The sequence below is a fragment of the Erinaceus europaeus genome, chromosome 1 (genome assembly GCF_950295315.1).
Source record: "Erinaceus europaeus chromosome 1, mEriEur2.1, whole genome shotgun sequence".
Taxonomy (NCBI): Eukaryota; Metazoa; Chordata; class Mammalia; order Eulipotyphla; family Erinaceidae; genus Erinaceus; species Erinaceus europaeus.
The window spans coordinates 139,481,152-139,501,008 of NC_080162.1; the positions used below are offsets into that span (position 1 = coordinate 139,481,152).

General features: G+C 38.9%; 1 protein-coding gene across 2 annotated transcripts in view; it reads left to right on the forward strand.

Annotated features, from left to right (window-relative positions):
- LRP12 (LDL receptor related protein 12) overlaps positions 1 to 19,857 on the forward strand; it is a 63,711-nt gene that overhangs the window by 39,919 nt on the left and 3,935 nt on the right. For both annotated transcript variants that reach the window (XM_007533673.3, XM_060195988.1), the window contains 4 exons: positions 3,116 to 3,251; positions 9,732 to 9,934; positions 13,173 to 14,280; positions 17,141 to 17,273. In XM_007533673.3, coding sequence (XP_007533735.1) covers positions 3,116 to 3,251; positions 9,732 to 9,934; positions 13,173 to 14,280; positions 17,141 to 17,273 — 1,580 coding nt within the window. The remainder of the gene's footprint in view (positions 1 to 3,115; positions 3,252 to 9,731; positions 9,935 to 13,172; positions 14,281 to 17,140; positions 17,274 to 19,857) is intronic.

Consider the following 19,857-nt stretch of genomic DNA (forward strand, 5'->3'; position numbering starts at 1 on the left):
GAAAGACAGACACCTGCAGCCCTGCTTCACCACTCACAAAGCTTTTCCCCTACAAGTGGGGACTCGGGGCGCGAACCCAGGTCCTTGTGTATTATAATATTTGTACTCAACCATGTGCACCAACACTGGACTCTGCAGTGGAAGTTTTGACAGTGAATGGGTGATAGGTATATGCTAGGCTGTAGATACATTATCTCCTTGTGTTTTGCTCCATAGATATTTATATTCAAAAACAAGATCTTTTTGTCTGTGTACCTTATTTCCAGGGTAGACATAACATTTTATTTACTTATTTACTTACTTACTTACTAGATAGAGACAGAGAAGTTGAGAGGAGTGGGAAAGAGAGAGACACCTGCAGCCCTGCTTCACCACTCATAAAGCTTTCCTCCTGCAGGTGAGGACTGGGGGCTTGGATCCAGGTCCTTGTGCATTTTAATGTGTACACTTAACAACCAGGTGCACCATTGACTGGCCCCCCTAAGCATTTTATTTACTGTAAAGTACACTTCTAAAAACCTGGTTTTAAAATAAGGTAGGTTATTCTCTAGAAATTAGGATTGATGCTTTTACAATACAGCTACTTTATTTTGTATAAATAAAAACTTAAAAAATATGTAATATGTGTCTAGTGTTTTTTGAGGTGCCATAACAGTAAATCTTAGATAATTTTTTTTTTTAGTTTTTTTTTTTTTTTTTTTATTTAAGTAAGGAGACATTAACAAAACCATAGGATAGGAGGCTTACAACTCCACACAGTTCCCACCACCGGATCTCCATCTCCCATCCCTTCTCTTGATACCTTTCCCATTCTCTATCTCTCCAGGAGTATGAACCCAGAGTCTTGTGGGTTGCAGAAGGTAGAAGGTCTGGCTTCTGTAATTGCTTCCCCGCTGAACATGGGCATTGACTGGTCGGTCCATACTCCCAGTCTGCCTCTCTCTTTCCTATTTTTTTTTAACTACCAGGGTTATTGTTGGGGCTGAGTACCTACACAGCTTCACCACTCCCAGCACCTTTTTTTTTCCTTCCCTATCTTAAAAAAATAATTTGCTTATTTGACAGAGACAAGGAAATCGAGAGAGATAGAGAGAGAGAAAGGATAAAGGAGGAGAGAGACAGACACCTGCAGCACTACTTCACTGGTCATGAAGCTTCCTCCTTAAATCTAGGGACCAGGAGCCTAAACCTGGGTCCTTGTACCTTATAACATGTGCACTCAACCAAGTGTGTCACCACCCCTCTCATATTTTCCTCCTGATAGAGGTTAAAACACAGAGAAAAACAAAAAGAGGGAGAAGAATAGGGGAGAAAGATAAAGAGAAGAGATACCTGTAGTATTACTGCTACACTAGTGGCTCATAAAAGCTCTCATCAGTAAGAGAGGACTGAGGTCTAGCATTCCAGATTTTCACACATACTAATGTGTGTGCTATGCGAGTGCACCACCTTCTCAGCATCTATATATTTTATTTATTTAGGTTTCTTGTTTGTTTGTTTGTTTTTAACCAGAGCACTGCTCAGATCTGGCTTACGGTTATGTAAGGATTGAACCTGGGACTTTGGAGCCTCAGGCATGAGAGTCTTTTGCATTACCAGTATGATAACTGCCCTCACCATTCCCAGCATTTTTAATACAAATTGAACAGAGTAGTCTCTGTTATTTAAAAAGGGAAGAAATTAGTTTACTTCTCCAAGTTAATTATAATTTTAGGAGAGTTACTTGCCTTTCTACAGATTGGCTTACCTGGCTTTTAGATAGTGAAACTAAAAAAAAAAAGATCTAAGTTATATATTATCTGACACTTGCAGTAATTCATTCACTCACTCAGCAGCAATTGGGTATGACAATTACTATGTTGTATGAGAATTTTCCCTAACCTTTTGAAAAATAGGCGGCATTGTACTTATTCTCCACTTTTGTGGTTTTTCAGTTGAAAACATAATTATTATTGTCCTGACAAGTGCCCCCATTGTGTCTAACGACTGTTGTGTAGTCCTAGTAACTACTTGTCCCTCACTCACTGTTAGTTTGCTTCTGTTACTTGAAAAGAGTCAGGAGCCAGGGATCTTGTTCCAGGGTAGAGCATGAGCAAGGCATGCATGAGGCCTTGAATTTGATCCCCAGCACTGTGTTTAATGGAGCAGTGTCAAAGTGGCTACTTCCTCTCTTTCTCAAAGATAACATGTAAAAAACTTGATCATCCAGTTTGTCCCAAGTAAATGTCCCAAGTAAATGAGTTTAGCGTTTTAAACAAGGATTTATCACATTTTAAAAAATTGTTTTTATTTATTTATTTATTATTGGCTAGATTCAGAGAGAGATTGAGAGGAGAGGAGCAGATAGAGCAGGAGAGAGACAGAGAAACCTGTAACCCTGCTTCACTCCTGAAGTTTTCTCCCGGCAGGTGGGGGCCAGGAACTTGAACCTGGGTCCTAGCATACTGTAGTGTGAACACTTAACCAGTGCAGTACCGCCTGGCTCCTTTGTCACATTTTTTTTAGACGAGTAAATGTTTTTAATTGGAGGGGAAAAACAGCTGTCAGATTATTAGCTAAGTTCTGGATAGATACAATACTACTTTACTGTGAATGTTTACTGTGATGGAAGAGGAATAATCTGGGAAAATATTGGTAGTGATTTGAATTCTCTATTTCTTCTGTGATTTTCAGATAGCTAGTCACATAATTATACTTTAATCTCTATTTAGAATTTTTCATTTTCTAAATAATTTAGAAATCATAACCCTGTAATGTCTTTTGGGAGTATTAATAGACTAAAAATGAGCTACTGGGCAGTAATTCTTTCCTGCCTTCATTCAGTCATCCACTAATTTCTTAACAGCCCAGCATCTACTTACAGTGTTTATAGATGCTTCCAGAAACCTTCATCTCTTCTCAAAATGTGTATTTATCTAGGGTGAGATAAGTTTGACTAAAAGGGAAGAAAATAAAATACCTCATTAGACTAATAAGAGCTTACTGAGGTTGATAATACCATATTTTATTGTATATGATTTGGTATCTGAAGTGTTTTTTTAAATAAACTCTGTTTTATTTAATGTGTCACTGTAAAGTATAATAATTAGCTAAGATTGCATTGGCTATCTTCCAGCTTGTGGAGAGACTCCAGAACAGATTCGAGCACCAAGTGGTACCATCACAAGCCCAGACTGGCCTTCCGAATATCCTGCCAGAAGTAACTGTAGCTGGTTAATAAGGGCAAATCCAGGGGAGATCATTACTGTAAGGTAATTTGGATTCCTTTCTGTACCGTTACATCATATTTACTTTCAAAATGTAAGTTTCCAAGTGAAGAAAGTTTTAAAATGAGTTTTTTTAATTGTTTAAATATTTATTTATTCCCTTTGTTGTCCTTGTTTTATTGTTGTATTGTTGTTGTTACTGATGTCATTGTTGTTTTATAGGATAGAGAAATGGAGAGAGGAGGGGAAGGCAGAGAGAGGGAGAGAAAGATAGACACCTGCAGACCTGCCTCACAACCTGTGAAGCAACCCCCCTGCTGGTGTGGAGCCAGGAGCTTGAACCGGGATCATTATGCTGGTCCTTGTGCTTTGCACCACCTGCGCTTAACCCACTGCATTACCGCCCAACTCCCAGTTTTCTAAGAATGTAATAATTACAGTTATCAATACCACATTCAGAGTAGAAATTTTATTCCCTATATGCCCTAGCAATTAGACATGCACTTAGATATTTTCTCTTTCTTCCTTTCTTCCTTTCTGTTTTGTTTTTGTCTTGTTTTGCTTCCAGAGTTATCGCTGGGGCTTGATGCTGGCACTACTATCCACCACTCCCAGTGGATATTTTTTTTCATTTTATGGATAGGACAGAGAGAAATTGAGAGGGAAAGGGAGATAGAGATGAAGAGAGAAAGAGAGACACCTGCAGACCAGCTTCACCACTTGACAAGCTTCAGGTGAGGAGCGAAGGCTATTGAGCCAGGATCCTTGTGCTTAGTGTTATATGCGCTTAACTGGGTGTGCCACTGCCCAGCCCCCTTTAGATTTTTTTCTTATAGTGAAAATGGATTTGGTTAAGCCATCCCTATTCTTATATTCTCTACTTTGTAATAAAAAGTACATATATCAAAGAACAGAAAGGGAAACTAAAACAGGATCTGATTAAATGGAGAGTAGGGCACCAAAGTGAAAACCCTGTGGTGAGCGGGAGGGTGGACACTCCGGGTCGGTGGGGGTGAGGGGGTGGGATGGGACACAGTCTTTTGGTGGTGGGAATGGTGTTTATGTACAAAAAAAAAGTACATATATCAAAATAAGCTATTAGAATCAAGGGTGTGGCCCTTGGTCATGAGGTAAATAAACATAACTCACACATTTATTTGGAAATTTAGACCCTAACCTTGGTCTCCTTAGAGTCCTCTACCATAATGAGTTAAAACATGATAATAAGGCCCATTTTTTTAATGTGTATGTATGTATAATACTTGAAACAAACTGATAATTGATTAAATCCATGTCTAGGAAAATTTTTATTTTCATAACTGAAGCAAAAGAATGCTTACTAAGAATAAAAAGTGAGGGAGCCGGGCAGTAGCGCCGTGGGTTAAGCCCACGTGGCACGAGGTGCAGGGACCGGCATAAGGACCCTGGTTCGAGCCCATGGCTCCGCACCTGCAGGGGAGTCGCTTCACAAGCGGTGAAGCAGGTCGGCAGGTGTGTATCTTTCTCTCCCCCTCTGTCTTCCCCTCCTCTCTCAACTTCTGTCTGTCCTATTCAACAACGACATCAATAACAACAATAATAACTACAACAATAAAACAACAAGGGCAACAAAAGGGAATAAATAAATATAAAAATTAAAAAAAAAAAGAATAAAAAGTGAGATATATTCCTAGGGGAAATAGCTTCAAGATTCTAAGAATAGGGTCCAGGTAGTGATGACCTGATTAATAGCACATGCTACAGTGTTACAATGTGCAAGAACCTGGGTACAAGCCCCTGGTCCCCACCTATATGGGGAAGCTTCAAGAGTAGCAAAGCATTGTTGTAAGTGTCTCTTCCTCTCCCTCTCCCTCTCTCCCTCTCTCTCCTCTTTCCCTTTTGATGTCTCTCTGTCACTATTAATAAATAACAAATACACTATAATTTTTTTAAATATTCTAAGAATAAATATTAAAAATAATTTATGAATAAGAAAGCTTAAAATTCATTTAAAAACATTTAAGATTGCAGAGGTGGGGGAATCATAGTAATAAGAGAGTAATGAGAAAATATTTAGTGAAACTAGATATTGGCTGCTTAAAGGAAATACTATCTGGACTGTTGGAGCAGGTAAGATTACATAAAGGGGGAGTCGGGCTGTAGCGCAGAGGGTTAAGCGCAGGTGGCGCAAAGCACAAGGACCGGCATAAGGATCCCGGTTCGAACCCCGGCTCCCCACCTGCAGGGGAGTCGCTTCACAGGCGGTGAAGCAGGTCTGCAGGTGTCTATCTTTCTCTCCTCCTCTCTGTCTTCCTCTCCTCTCTCCATTTCTCTCTGTCCTATCCAACAACGACAACAACAATAATAACTACAACAATAAAACAACAAGGGCAACAAAAGGGAATAAATAAATAAAATAAATATTAAAAAAAATTTTAAAAAAAGATTACATAAAGGGACAGGAAAAATAGTGTACGCCAAAAAGAATCCTTGTAGGATGAAACATGAATTAGGATGTGTTCTCTTCACAGAGAGAGAGAGCTATAGCAACAGAAAGATATTTATAACTGTTTTTATAGGTAAGAATCATAATTTTAATTTTAGGAGAGACTTGGCAAATCATAGATTTAAGTCTCATCATTTTTACATTGATTTAAAAATGAGTATAAATGTAGCCCACTTTGGAAGGTTTCCATCCTCCTTTTTTTTTTTTATGACTATTAAATAAAGAGAGAATTAGTTTCTCTTGAAAAACACTAGTCTGTTCCCATTTTTTCTGTGAAAGTGATGAAGGCAGAGACCATTTGGTTTGTTTTTCTTTAGTTCTTACTGCCTCGGGCCACATCTCTGGAACACTAAATCTGCTTTGAGGAGTGTGATTCTCTTGCGTGATGGACTAATTATATGTGCCAGCAAGGTTATCTTTCCATAGCATTGCTGTAGTCTTCACAACACTCTGATTCTGTTACTTCCAAAATAACTAATTATAATTGTGTTTACCAAATAATACTTTTTACAATAGGAATTCCAAGTATTGAATTTTTTTCAACCCAAAGCTAAGATTTTTGGAAATATGTTCTCTTACAACCTAAAATTGTAACCCCCAAATTAAATTTGCAAGCTGCCAGAACAATTATATAAAACTAGAAATCCCTGCCAGTACACAAGTTACATGGAATACTGCCACCCGGTCTGATCATGGTTTGAATCCTTGATATGTAATTAAATAAGACACATGAAAAACCAAAAAGAATATGGAAATGCAGAACAAAGTTAATAGAGTCCTACACCTAATGAAATGATCCTGAATTTCTATATTCTAATAAGGTCAGAATGTGATTCTAGTAATTTTTCCTGGTTCTTATTAGAGTTGTCATGATAATATCAAACTTTGAAAAAGATCTCTCTCTCTCTCACACACACACACACACACACAAATACAGTCAAGTTTCAGTAGTGAATATTGATGCAACTTTAATTGTTCGAGGTGATTTTTACTGTAATCCACTGTAATCCTCATTTACAGATATTTATGAGTCAGAACTAAAGTCTATTTTTTCCCTAGGAAATAAAGGCGTGGATAAGGATCAAGAATGGATCCCCAGCAATATTTTGCTCAGGAAATACTTGCCACTGTGTGAATTTGTATAAATCTGAAATAGAAGAATATATAGGATGGAAGAATTTTAAAGATGAAAGAATCAAAACATGTCTACAGCCTAAATTTTAGTATGTGGTGGGATTAGTTAAATGTTAATAAAAACAGCCAGATGTAGAGGTTGCTCACTGAGTAGGATTTACTTCACTCCTTGCCACATGTCTGACCCAGGTTCAAGTCCCAATAGCACCTGGGAGAGCCAAAGTACACGGAAAGCTCTGGTGTTGTAGTGTCTTTTCCTTTCTCTCTGTCATTATTTTTATATAGGTATTTATTATTTTACTACTTAATATTTATTTTAATTAATCAAGTCAATTAAATTTTAATTAAATTGATTTATTAATATTTATTTTAAAATTCTGAGATAACAGATAACACACTGTTCCCAGCACTAGAGTTCTGTGTCCCCATTCCCTCCATTGGAAACTGCAGTGATTCTCCCAAGGTCACAGATAGGGACAAGTTAACTATTAATTCTTCTTTTGTTGTGTGTGAATAATTTGTGCATGTAACATATTAAAGTCCTCTTTGTGAATAGACTGGCTGTTTGTCTTAACCAGAGCACTGCTCAGCTCTGGCTTATGGTGGAACAGGGGATTGAACCTGTGACCTCAGAGCCTCAGGCATGAGAGTCTGTTTGCATGACCTCAGAGCCTCAGGCATGAGAGTCTGTTTGCATAAACCAGTATGCTATCTCCCCTGCGGTTGAGTATTATTTCTACAATGGTCTGTCGATCTATCTTATCTACTTATATTTTTGCCCATTTTTTCTATAGTCCTGCCTTTTCTTTCTTTCCAGATCACACCTACACCTGTTACTACATCCAAATATCCCTCCCTTTAAATCTCTTTTAACTTTACTTATTTAATTTGACAGGACAGAGAGAAATTTAGAGGAAAGGAGGCAGAGACAGAGAGAGAGAGAGGCACCTGCAGCCCTGCTTCATTTCTTGTGGAGTTTTTCCCCTGCAGGTGGGGACTGGGGGCTTGAACCTGGGTCTTTACGCATGGTAATTTTCACTTAACCAGGTGCATCAGAGGAGAATATTTATGTTAATACTTCTGTATAATTTAGGTACAGCAGACCATTTTCTTAAAAAACTGTATACTATCAAAATTAGAACAGTTTCATTGGTGGCATAGTGGTGAGCATAGCTACCTTCCAAACTTAACTTAGAATTAGGAAAAAATAAATTGATAGCCATTAAAGAAGTTAAATTATTCCCACCTGCAGGGGGAAGGCTTCACAAGTGGAGAAGGAGGTCTGCAGGTGTCTCTCTCCCTTTCTTTCTCCCCCTCTTCTCTCAGTTTCTCTCTGTCCTATCCAATAAAATAGAAAAAATGGCCACCAGGAGCAGTGGATTCATAGTGCTGGCACCAAGGCCCAGAGATAACAACTGAGGCAATAAATAAATAAATAAATAAATAAATAATCATTCAAAGTTAGATGCCTAGGTAGGCAAATTTTAATAAATTAATAGTTAAAGAATGTCCTTAACCTGGTAAAAGGTAACTTAAAATTTTTTTAAATTAGACTTCATATTTTAGCACCATCAACCAAACAAGAGTGTGTTTTCACTGCGAGTCCTAGTGAAATGCAACAAGACAACAAATAGAATTTAATGATATAAAAGATAAGTAGATATTAAACTCATTATCTAACCTTACTATACTTATCTACATAAAAAATCCAAGTTGATGTAAACATCAGAGATAAAATATATGTAAAAGTACTATATACAGGTTCATAACAATTTTTACTGCCAAGATAAAAATGACAATTTCTAAGAAAATTTACTTTAGGACTGACTCAAAAGTGAAGGAAAGTTGATTTATAGCACAATAAATTGAAGACATTGATTATCTGTATCCTAGGCGTGTACTTTAAAAGAGGCATAAGACATAGGAATATGAGTAATGCCTTTGTTAAAAAGAAAAAAATGCTTTGTACACAGAGAGAACAACAGCAGAAGTGCCAACTGTCATCTGTTTTTTATTTTGGAATCTGGTGTTATGTAGGAAGTATTGCTTTGGAATTTGGGGAAGACATCTAAGTATTAAAAACATAGATATTGAAGGGACCAGGCAGTGGTGCAACTGGTGAAACACACATATTACAATGTACAAGGAGTTGGGTTCAAGACCCTGGTCCCCACCTGCAGGGTGAAAGCTTCCCAGGTGGTAAAGCAGGGATACAGGTGTCTCTCTGTCTCTTTCCCTCTATCTCCCCCTTCCTCTCAATCTCTCTGTCTCTATCCAATAATAAATTAATAATAATAAAACTGATCTTTCTTTAAAAAAAAAAAAACATAGATACCGAGGAGCCATATATATGAGACCAGATGAAGGTGGCCACCAGTAACTCAAGGAAGTGGCCTTAGAAGAAATAACTCTGCTAGCATCTTGATATTGGACTTAGGATTGGGAGAAATTAATTTTTGTAGTTAAAAAATTAAACACTAGGGAAAGAGAGGGGCAGGTCGGAAGTAATGATCAACCTATCAATGCCCATGTTCAGAGGGAAGCAATTACAGAAGCCAGACCTTCCACCTTCTGCATCCCATAATGACCATGGGTCCATGCTCCCAGAGGGTTAAAGAATAGGAAAGCTATCAGGGGAGGGGATGGGATACAGAGTTCTGGTGGTGGGAATTGTGTGTAGTTGTGCCCCTCTAATCCTGTGGTTTTTGTCAGTGTTTCCTTTTTATCAAAAAAAAAAATTAAACATAGAGAAACATTATTATTTGCAGTTGGTAAACTAATCTACCTGGAAAATCCAGGAAAATAAATGACTTAAATTATAGCAGTCCATTACATTTTTACTACTATGTTTTTGCCCCCTCAAGTTACCTTTTATCAATAGCTTTATCTGACTTCTTTATTTGTAGCTTTCAGGATTTTGACATTCAGGGGTCCAGAAGATGCAATTTGGACTGGTTGGCGATAGAAACATACAGGAATCTTGAAAGTTACAGGGCTTGTGGTGGCACCCTCCCACCACCATATATTTCTTCACAAGACCACATCTGGATCAGATTCCGCTCCGATGACAGTGTCTCTAGAAAGGGCTTCAGACTGACATATTTTTCAGGTATGCTTCTTAAATAGAAACTCATAGAATTTTTTAGTATTGACTAAAAAACGTACTTAGTCACTTCATGATTAGTCTGGGTGTTTTTTGGTAGTGGTGGTGGTGATGGGAGGGAGGTGATGGTTTCTAGTACAATTGTAGACACATGGGTACATACCCCCCTCTTTTTTTTTCTGCCTCTAGGGTTATTGCAGGGGCTTGGTGCTGGCACTGAAAATCCACTGCTCCTGGTGGCCATTTTTTCCATTTTATTGGGTAGGACAGAGAAATTGAGAAGGGTGGGGGAGACAGGGAGGGGAAGAGAAAAAGAAAGACACTTGCAGACCTGCTTCACCACTTGTGAAACGTCCTTCCTTCTGGTGGGGAACCAGGGGACTCGAACCTGGATCCTTATGCAGATCCTTGTGCTAAGTACTGTGTGCGTTTAACTGGGGGCACCACCGCCCAGCCCCCAACTTCCCCTCTCGTATCTGCAGACACTCTCATCCCCTCCTAAATCCTTTCCATCATCATGTACCTGGACCTGAAAGCCCACCCCCCACCCTTTTCTTGTCCTCCTTCTCCAGTGTACTCTGTCTTGGTGCAATAGATCAAGTCCAAGTTTTATTTTGTATTTCCCCTTTCTGTTCTAGTTTTCTAAGTTCTGATCTCATTCATGGGCAGAACTTAAGAAACACGATTAATCTTCTAAACTGTTTCCATTTAAGTTTTGTTGATGTCCATTTAATTGTCACTGAGTCCCCACTACAACTGAGGTTGAGAATCAGATGCTCAGGATTCATATGCCTGAGCTGGGTCTCAGAGTGCTTTGTATAATGCTAGTAAAATGAATAGCATTAGTAAACTATACTTGGTACTTTTAAATATTTTGAATGCATTTATTTTAAAAGTAGTTTTACCCCTGAAGCACTTATAACTTGAAGTCAGTATATATTTTTGTAAATATGAGTTTGCCACTGTCTTTGTATTCTAAGAAGCATTAAGCTGATCTTAGAGGGTTGTGTGGTAGTCCACCTGATTGAATGCACACATTAGAGTGCTCAAAGACCTGGGTTCTAACCCTAGCCCCCACCTGTAGAGGGAAGCTTAATGAGCAGTAAAACAATGATGTAGACACCTGGAAGTATCCTAGGTGTCCAACAACAGATGAGTGGCTGAGTAAATTATGACACACACACACACACACACACACAATGGAATACTACTCAGCTATTAAAAGTGGTGAATTCTCCTTCACCCCATCTTGGATGGAGCTTGAAGAAATCATGTTAAGTGAGGTAAGTCAGGAATAAAAGGATGAATATGGAATGATCTCACCCATAGACAGAAGTTGAAAAATAAGATCAGAAGGGAAAACACTAAACAGAACTTGAACTGCGGTTGGTGTATTACACCAAAGTAAAAGACTGAGTTGGGGGTGAGGGTACAGGCCCTGGAACATGCTGGCAGATGAGGACCTAGTAGAAGCTGAATTGTTATGTGGAAAACTGGAAAATGTTATGCATGTACAAACTTGTATTTTACTGTTGACTGTAAACCATTAATCCTCCAATAATGAAATTAAAAAAAAAAATGCTGCAGGTGTCACTCTCTTTCCCTCTTTGCTCTCCCCCAATTTCTCTCTGTCTCTATCAAAAATAAAATAAAAAGATAAAGTTAACCTTAGCAAAAATTTGAATCTAAGTAATGGACTTGTAAAATATGTTGTGGTATATATATTAACAAAATAAGACTAAACAAAAGCTAAAAGAATATGAAAAAATTCACTTGACAGGCTGATGATGGTAAATTAAAAATGTCTTCAATTCAAAATGACTGTTGCATTAGTGCTAATATTATTTGATCTTAGATGATACATCCTATTGGCTTGTGTATCTTCCATCATTTTACTCAGTGTCCTATAGGAAAATAGTTCTCTGCAAAACTAGAATCTATTCCATTTTATTAGATCAAAATGAAAATACTATTATTTGTGGAGCCAATAATAAACCTTTTAATACATTGAATAATTGAGTCATTGGTGAGCTACTGTTAACTGGCCATTATAAATTAACCCTTTTTGTTTTATTTATTCGTTTTTATTGCCCCCAGGTTATTGGGGCTCGGGTTCCGACATGACAAATCCACCACTCCCAGTAACTGTTGGTTTGTTTTCCTTTTGTTGGCAGAAATAGAAATTGAAAGGGAAAAGGAAAAGACAGACAAATGCTTGTAGCACTGTTTCCCCACATGTGAAGCTTCACACACACACACACATACACCCCTCCAAACAAGGGCTAGGAACTTCAACCCTGATCCTTACACAGAATAACACAACACATGCCCTCCACTAAGCACTCCACACTACCCCAGCCCCTGTGTAACCTATTTTTAAGACATGATTTCTGTTTATGGTCCAGGAGGTGGCATAGTAGGGTCCCAAGTCCATTCCCTACAATCTCAAATGTGCCAGAATGATGCTGGTTTTGGTTTGTTTGTTTTGTTCTGTTTCTCTCTCCTCTAAATATTTTATTTTAATTTTTACCAAAATACTGTTCAGCCCTAAGCTTAAGATGGTGCTAGGAATTGAACCTGGGATCTTGGAGCCTCAGGCATGAGTGTTTGTTTGCATCACCATTATGTATCTACCCCCACTCTCTCCCTAAATAAATAAATAAGATGTTCTTAAATTTCATTAGTGATTTAGTTGTGGTTTACATATTATAAAATTACAAGGCTGTGCCTCCATGCCACAGGTCTGTGTCTTGCCACCACCAACAGGAACTACTGTAGTTCTCACAAATTCCTAGAGACCCAATTATAGTATAGCTACTTTCTTTTTTCAGGTTTTTCCTTTTTTAAAACCTTTTTTATTTTTATTTTTTATAGCATAGAGACAGAGATAAATTGAGAGGGATGGGGAACATAGAGAGGGAAAGAGACAGAGACACCTGCAGCTCTGCTTCACCACTCATTTTCCCCCTGCAGGTGGGGACCTGGGGCTTAAACCCAGATCCTTGTGCACTGTAATTTTTGTGCTTAACCAGGTGCGCCACCACCTGGCCTCCAAGGTTCTTTCAAGTTAAGGTTCATGTGTTTCAGTTCTCTATGAGCAAAGTGATCCAGTAGTTGTAAGACAAAAATTTTCAAAACTTTCATCTACTTAAATGCCATGAACATTAACTGTAAAACTTTTGTTAGCTATCTTATGTCTTTTAATGGAGATGCATTCTGTTTGTTCTCTCTTGCCTTATCCCAGGGAAACCCGAGGAATCCAACTGTGCTTGTGATCAGTTTCATTGTGGGAATGGAAAGTGTATACCTGAAGTGTGGAAGTGTAATAACATGGATGAATGTGGGGATAATTCTGACGAAGAAATCTGTGCCAGAGAAGCTAGTAAACCTCCCACATCTGCTTCTTTCCAACCCTGTGCTTACAACCAGTTCCAATGTCTCTCTCGATTTACCAAAGTTTACACTTGCCTCCCAGAATCCTTAAAATGCGATGGCAACATTGACTGCCTCGACCTTGGTGATGAGATAGACTGTGATGTGCCAACTTGTGGACAGTGGCTGAGATACTTTTATGGTACTTTTAACTCTCCCAATTACCCAGACTTTTATCCACCTGGAAGCAACTGCACCTGGTTAATTGACACGGGTGACCATCGTAAAGTCATCCTACGTTTCACTGACTTTAAACTCGATGGTACTGGTTATGGGGATTATGTCAAAATTTACGATGGCTTAGAGGAGAACCCACACAAGCTTCTGCGAGTATTGACTGCTTTTGATTCTCATGCGCCTCTTACAGTTGTTTCTTCTTCTGGACAGATAAGGGTACATTTTTGTGCCGATAAAGTCAATGCTGCAAGAGGGTTTAATGCGACTTACCAAGTAGATGGCTTCTGTTTGCCTTGGGAAATACCCTGTGGTGGGAACTGGGGGTGTTACACTGAACAGCAACGTTGTGATGGTTACTGGCACTGCCCAAACGGGAGAGATGAAATCAATTGTACCATGTGCCAGAAGGAAGAGTTCCCCTGTTCCCGAAATGGCGTCTGCTATCCTCGTTCTGATCGCTGCAACTACCAGAATCACTGCCCAAATGGCTCGGATGAAAAAAACTGCTTTTTTTGCCAGCCAGGAAACTTCCACTGTAAAAACAATCGCTGTGTATTTGAAAGTTGGGTGTGTGATTCTCAAGATGACTGTGGCGATGGCAGTGACGAGGAGAACTGCCCTGTGATTGTGCCCACCAGGGTCATAACTGCAGCCGTCATAGGGAGCCTCATTTGTGGCCTCCTGCTGGTCATTGCCCTGGGATGCACCTGCAAGCTTTACTCTCTGAGAATGTTTGAACGGAGGTCAGTATCAAGACAAACTATATTTCCGCTCTGTCCAGTCAGACATGGCTAAAATATTTTCAACAGGTGCAGTAGTATGATTAGCAATATGCTTACACTTAATATTAATTCAGAAATAAGTATTATTGGATGAGGGCAGATAGCATAATGGTTATGCAAAGAGATTCTCATGCCTGAGGTTCAGTCCCAGGTTCAGTCTCCCACATCACCATACACCAGGGCTGAACTGAGCAGAAAGAGAGAGAAGTATTGTTTACAGCTTGTGAAATTAGTGTGAAAATTGTAAGATGCAAGAAGTTAACACATGAGAAAATAAGCACTTAAAGTTAGGAAATGAGCAGGGCCAAGTAATCTGTACTTAGTAATACCTCTTTTCATATTAATGTGTGTCTTTGTGTGTTTTTAAGGAATTCAGGAAGCAGTTACAATTATACTTTTTTATTATTTAATAATGATTGACAAGATCATAGGATAAGGGATACAATTACACACAGTTCCCACCATCAGAACTCTGTATTCCATTCCCTCCATTGGAAGCTTTCCCATTCTTTATCCCTCTGGGAGTATGGACCCAGGATCATAATGGGGTACAGAAGGTGGAAGGTCTGGCTTCTGTAATTGCTTCTGCAGGACATGGGCATTGGCAGGTCAATCCATACTCCCACCCTGTTTCTCTCTTTCCCTAGTGGGGTAGGGCTCTGGAGAAGTGGAATTCCAGTATATATCAGTGGGGTACAATTATACTTCTTTAACTTGTGTTATCTTATATTCTACAAATGCCAATCATGTCAGAACCTACTATGTTCTAAGTACTATGCAGATAAATAGGAAAATGAAAAAGGCGTAATCTCATAGATAGTAGAAGAAAGGGATTGGTAGGTGTAGTAGGATGACAAAAATATACTACTATGGTAGTCTAAAAGTCAAAAGATACTTCTCCTGATAGGGAGAATATGGAAGAACTTTAATTGAAGAAGTACCATTTGAATTATGAGTTGAATAAAGATTGGGAAGGATGGGTAGATAGCGTAATTGCTATGCAAAGAGATTCTCATGCCTGAGTCTCCAAAATCCCAGTCTCAATCCCCTGTACCAACTAATTAGCCAGAACTGAGCTGAGCTTTAAAAAGAAGAAAGAAAAGAAAGGGGGAAAGGAGCTGGGGGGGGGATAATAGAATGGTTTTTGCAAAAAGGCTTTCATGCCTGAGGCACCAAACCCAGGTTCAGTCAATCCCCAGCACCACAATAAGCCAGAACTGAGCAGTGCTCTGGTCTCTCCTTCTCTGTCTGTATATCTTTCCATATTACTCTCATGGAGAAGAGGGAAAACAAAAAACAGGAGCCAGACAGTGGTATACCCCGTTAAGTTCACGTTACCAAGTGTGAGGACTTTGGATCGAGTCCCCACTCCCTACCTACAGGGGATCCACTTCATAAGCAGTAAAACAGGTCTGCAGGTAACTATCTCCCTCTTTATCTCCCCGTCCCCTCTCAATTCTGTCTGTCCTAGCCAATAAAAAAAATGGCAAAGATCAGAGATGAAGAGACAGTTCTGTTGGTCAGGCAGTGGCACACATAGTTAAGGACACATAGTACTAAGCACAGGGACCCAGGTTCAAGCTCCTACTCCCCACCTTCAGTAGGGGGGATGCTTCCTTAGCAGTGAAGCAGGACTTCAGGTGACTATGTTTCTCTTCCTCTCTCTGTCTCCCTGTCTTCTCTCAACTTCCCTCTGTCCTATCTAATAAATATTAGAAAGAAAAAAAAGTAGAGATAGGGAAAAGGAATTATAGTTGAAGTGGCTTGGGAAAACACAGAAGGAATGCTTTCTACTTGGAGAGTGAAAAACACACCTCAGTTTGTTGGGAGCCTGAAACATCTGAAGAGCTAATAGGAGGTAAGACTGCAACATAGGATTGAAGCTGTTTGTGGAGCTCAGGGAAAGGCACATGTGAAGAGGTAAGTGTGGAATGTTAAGCATCAGAAGGCAGCCCTCATGGGTCTGAGAGAAGCTGATGGCAGAGAAGTCTTCTGGGAGGTACTTGTAGTGCTTTGATAATGGCCCTCCATTCCAAGAGAGTCACATAGAATGGATTCAGCCAAAAGCTTCATATGCTGTGTGGCCAATGGATACACATAGACCATAATATCTACTGCATCTTTCCTTTAGATAAATGTAGATATCATTTTATTTTACTATTTTTACTGTGTACCAAGATACAAGAAAAAAAAACTGATTATTGGTGACTCAGTTCTTTTTTCCTTTTTTTAAAAAAATATTCACTCATTTATTTTTTATTATTGGATAGAGCCAGAAAATGAAAGGGGTGAGGGAAGGATAGAGGAGAGTGACAGACACCAGCAGCCCTGCTTCACTACTTGTGAAGCTTCCCCCCTGCAGGAGGTGACCAGGGTCATGAACCTGGGTCCTTTTGCACTGTTATGTGTGTGCTTAACCAAGTGCACCACCCCCTGGCCCCTCAATTCTTTTTTCCTTATCTGAGAAAATTGTGTTGAACATGATAAATATAAAGCACCTTACTAAACTCCTTCAAATACTTTCACCTAAAGTCTCAAGCCCCCTGTGTTCTCAGGGGCTGAGACCTTGTCTTGGCTTTTTATAGGAATTTCTAATTTATTTAAATGTCACAATCCAGGCTTTTGGTGTGTAGCCCCCATCAGGCTAACCTGCTTCATCTCTGTTTTCTCAGTGTTGAAGATGTATAGATATATGCCACAGCTGCTAGTTGACCAAGCTTTACACATGATCACATATGTTTTCAGGATATCTAAATTTTTGATAAGAAAAATGGCTTTTGCCTTGCTTTTTCTAAACCCCTTTTTATCCTCTGCCTCGAAGATCATTTGAAACACAGTTGTCAAGAGTGGAAGCAGAATTGTTAAGAAGAGAAGCTCCTCCCTCCTATGGGCAGTTGATTGCTCAGGGTTTAATTCCACCAGTTGAAGATTTTCCTGTTTGTTCACCTAATCAGGTATATTGTGGCTTGTTATTTAGCTTGGTGCTACTTAAGATGAAATCTGTACATCTAAATCAAGGACTCTTAGTTGTGTCAATGTTTTTTGTTGTATTCTTTTCCCATGAAATAATTTGGTTTATAGCATTCATATAAAACAAAACAAAAAAAAGGAAAGTATTATAAATCTGATTCTTGTATACACAGGGTAGAGGTGTGAAGCCTGCCAAACATGGACTCAGGCAAACAAATTCATGAAACAAAATTGTACAAGAGTTTTTTGTAGTTAGGGCAAGAATTGAATATGTGGATTTGAAATTATAATTACTTCTCTGTGTTTTAACAATTATATACAAAGTAATCATTTAATAAAACTTTTTATTTTTATTATCTTGATTCTTTCAAGAGACAGCCAGAAATCAGGAGGAAAGGGGAGTTAACGAGGGAAGGAGACAGAGATACCTGCAGCCCTGCTTCACTACTAGCAAAGCTTTCCCCCCTGCTGGTGGGGACCTAGGGCTTGAACCTGGGTCCTTGCACATTGTAACATGTGCACTCAACCAGGTGTGCCACCACCAACACTACAAAGTATACTTTTTCATTCTTCTTACTTGTTAAGGAATTCCCAAGTATTTTGTTTATAAAATAATTTAGTGGAGGGAGTTGGGCATTAGCGCAGCAGCTTAAGCACACATGGTGCAAAGCGCAAGGACCAGCATAAGGATCCCAGTTCAAGCCCTGGCTCCCTACCTGCAGTGGGGGTCGCTTCACAGACAGTGAAGCAGGTCTACAGGTGTCTGTCTCTCTTTCTCTCCCCCTCTCTGTCTTCCCCTCCTCTCTACATTTCTCTCTGTCCTAACAACGACAACAGCAATAACAACAATAATAACTACAACAACAGTAAAAAAAAACAAGGGCAACAAAAGGGAAAATAAATAAACATAAAAAACAATTAAAAAATAGTTTAGTGGACCAGGCAGTAGCACACAGGTTGAGTGCACACATTGCCGTGTGCAAAGACTCAGGTTCAAGCCCTTGGGAAGAGTTTCATGAGAAGTAAAGCAGTACTAAAGTTATCCTCTCTCTCTCTCTGTAACCCACACACACACTTATCTTTGTCTCTATCAGAATTATTTTTTTAAAAAACTAAAAGATAAATGATGGTTGGAAGAATCATGGAAATGTATTCAAGGCATTATTGATCTTGGTGGGTTGGTGCTGAATGAAAGGGGCCCATCTGGAGTCGGGTGGTCGTGCAGCCGGTTAAGCACACATGGCACAAAGCACAAGGACCGGCAAAAGGATCCCAATTCCAGCCCCCGGCTCCCCACCTGAAGAGGTGTTGCTTCACAGGCGGTAAAGCAGGTCTGCAGGTGTCTTTCTCTCCCCCTCTCTTTCTTCCCCTCCTCTCTTCATTTCTCTCTGTCCTTTCCAACAACTACAGCATCAATAACAGCAACAATAACTACTACAGCAATGAAAAAACAGCAAGGCAACAAAAGGGAAAATAAATAAAGTTTAAAAAAAAGAAAGGGGGAGCATCAGAGAACCTTTTGTTCATTACTGTGTGCTCCAACTGAGTACTCAAGAGTCGTAGAATTCAGATGCTAAACAGTGAGAAACAGACCTACAGAGAACTTTATTAATGATATGAAGCTCTTAAAAAAATAGTTATATACTAAGTTGTTGAAAAATCTTACTAAAAATATATATATAACCCTTATGTGTGCTGATAGTCAAATTTACTATGACAAGTTATAGTCTAGAAAATATTCCAGTGAGAGTAGCTTCATTTTTTAATAGTCGATGTTCTTCTTTTACGTTTTTGTATTATCTTTATTTACTGGATAGAGGCAACCAGAAATCAAAAGGGAAGGTGGTGATAGAGAGGGAGAGAGATAGACACCTGCAGCCCTGGTTCACCACTCAGCTTTTCCCCCTGCGGGTGGGGACTAGAGGCTCCAGTCTGGGTCCTTGTGCATTATAACATGTGTGCTCAACCAGGTAAAACCACCGCCTCTGATATTAGCTTCTAAGCTTTTTAGTAAATCATATTCTTGGGATTAGGTTCAAAAGGCTTCTATGAAAATCACAAATTCAACATCAGTCCCAAATAAAACACTGCTACCACATTTTCTTTATTTTCTTTGCCTCTTTTTTCTGTAAAGGGAGGGGGAGCAACAGTTGTTCATTTTGGCAGAGGAGACTGTCCTCATTTGAAAGGCAGCTTATCAATTCATATTGTTTCTTAGAAGCACTGTACTTCAAATATTAAAAGCCAGATTGATGAAAGTTGGTTTTCCTAAATTTGAATACGCCTTTATATAACCACTAGGTGGAGCTTAAAGACCATTTTGTATACTTGATACAGTTTTGTTTTTTTATCTCATTCACTTAGAGAAATGAGATTTTTCTTTCAAGTAAACAAAATAGTTACTTTCTATAACCATTAATTGTAAAGTTACCAACATCATGATAATTTATACTTAATCTTAAACTATAGATTGAGCAGAAACCTGAATGCCTCATACCATTGTTTAACAAATACAAAGAAAAATTATTTTTGAGCTCTTTTATTATCTGTGAAGTATTACAAATACAT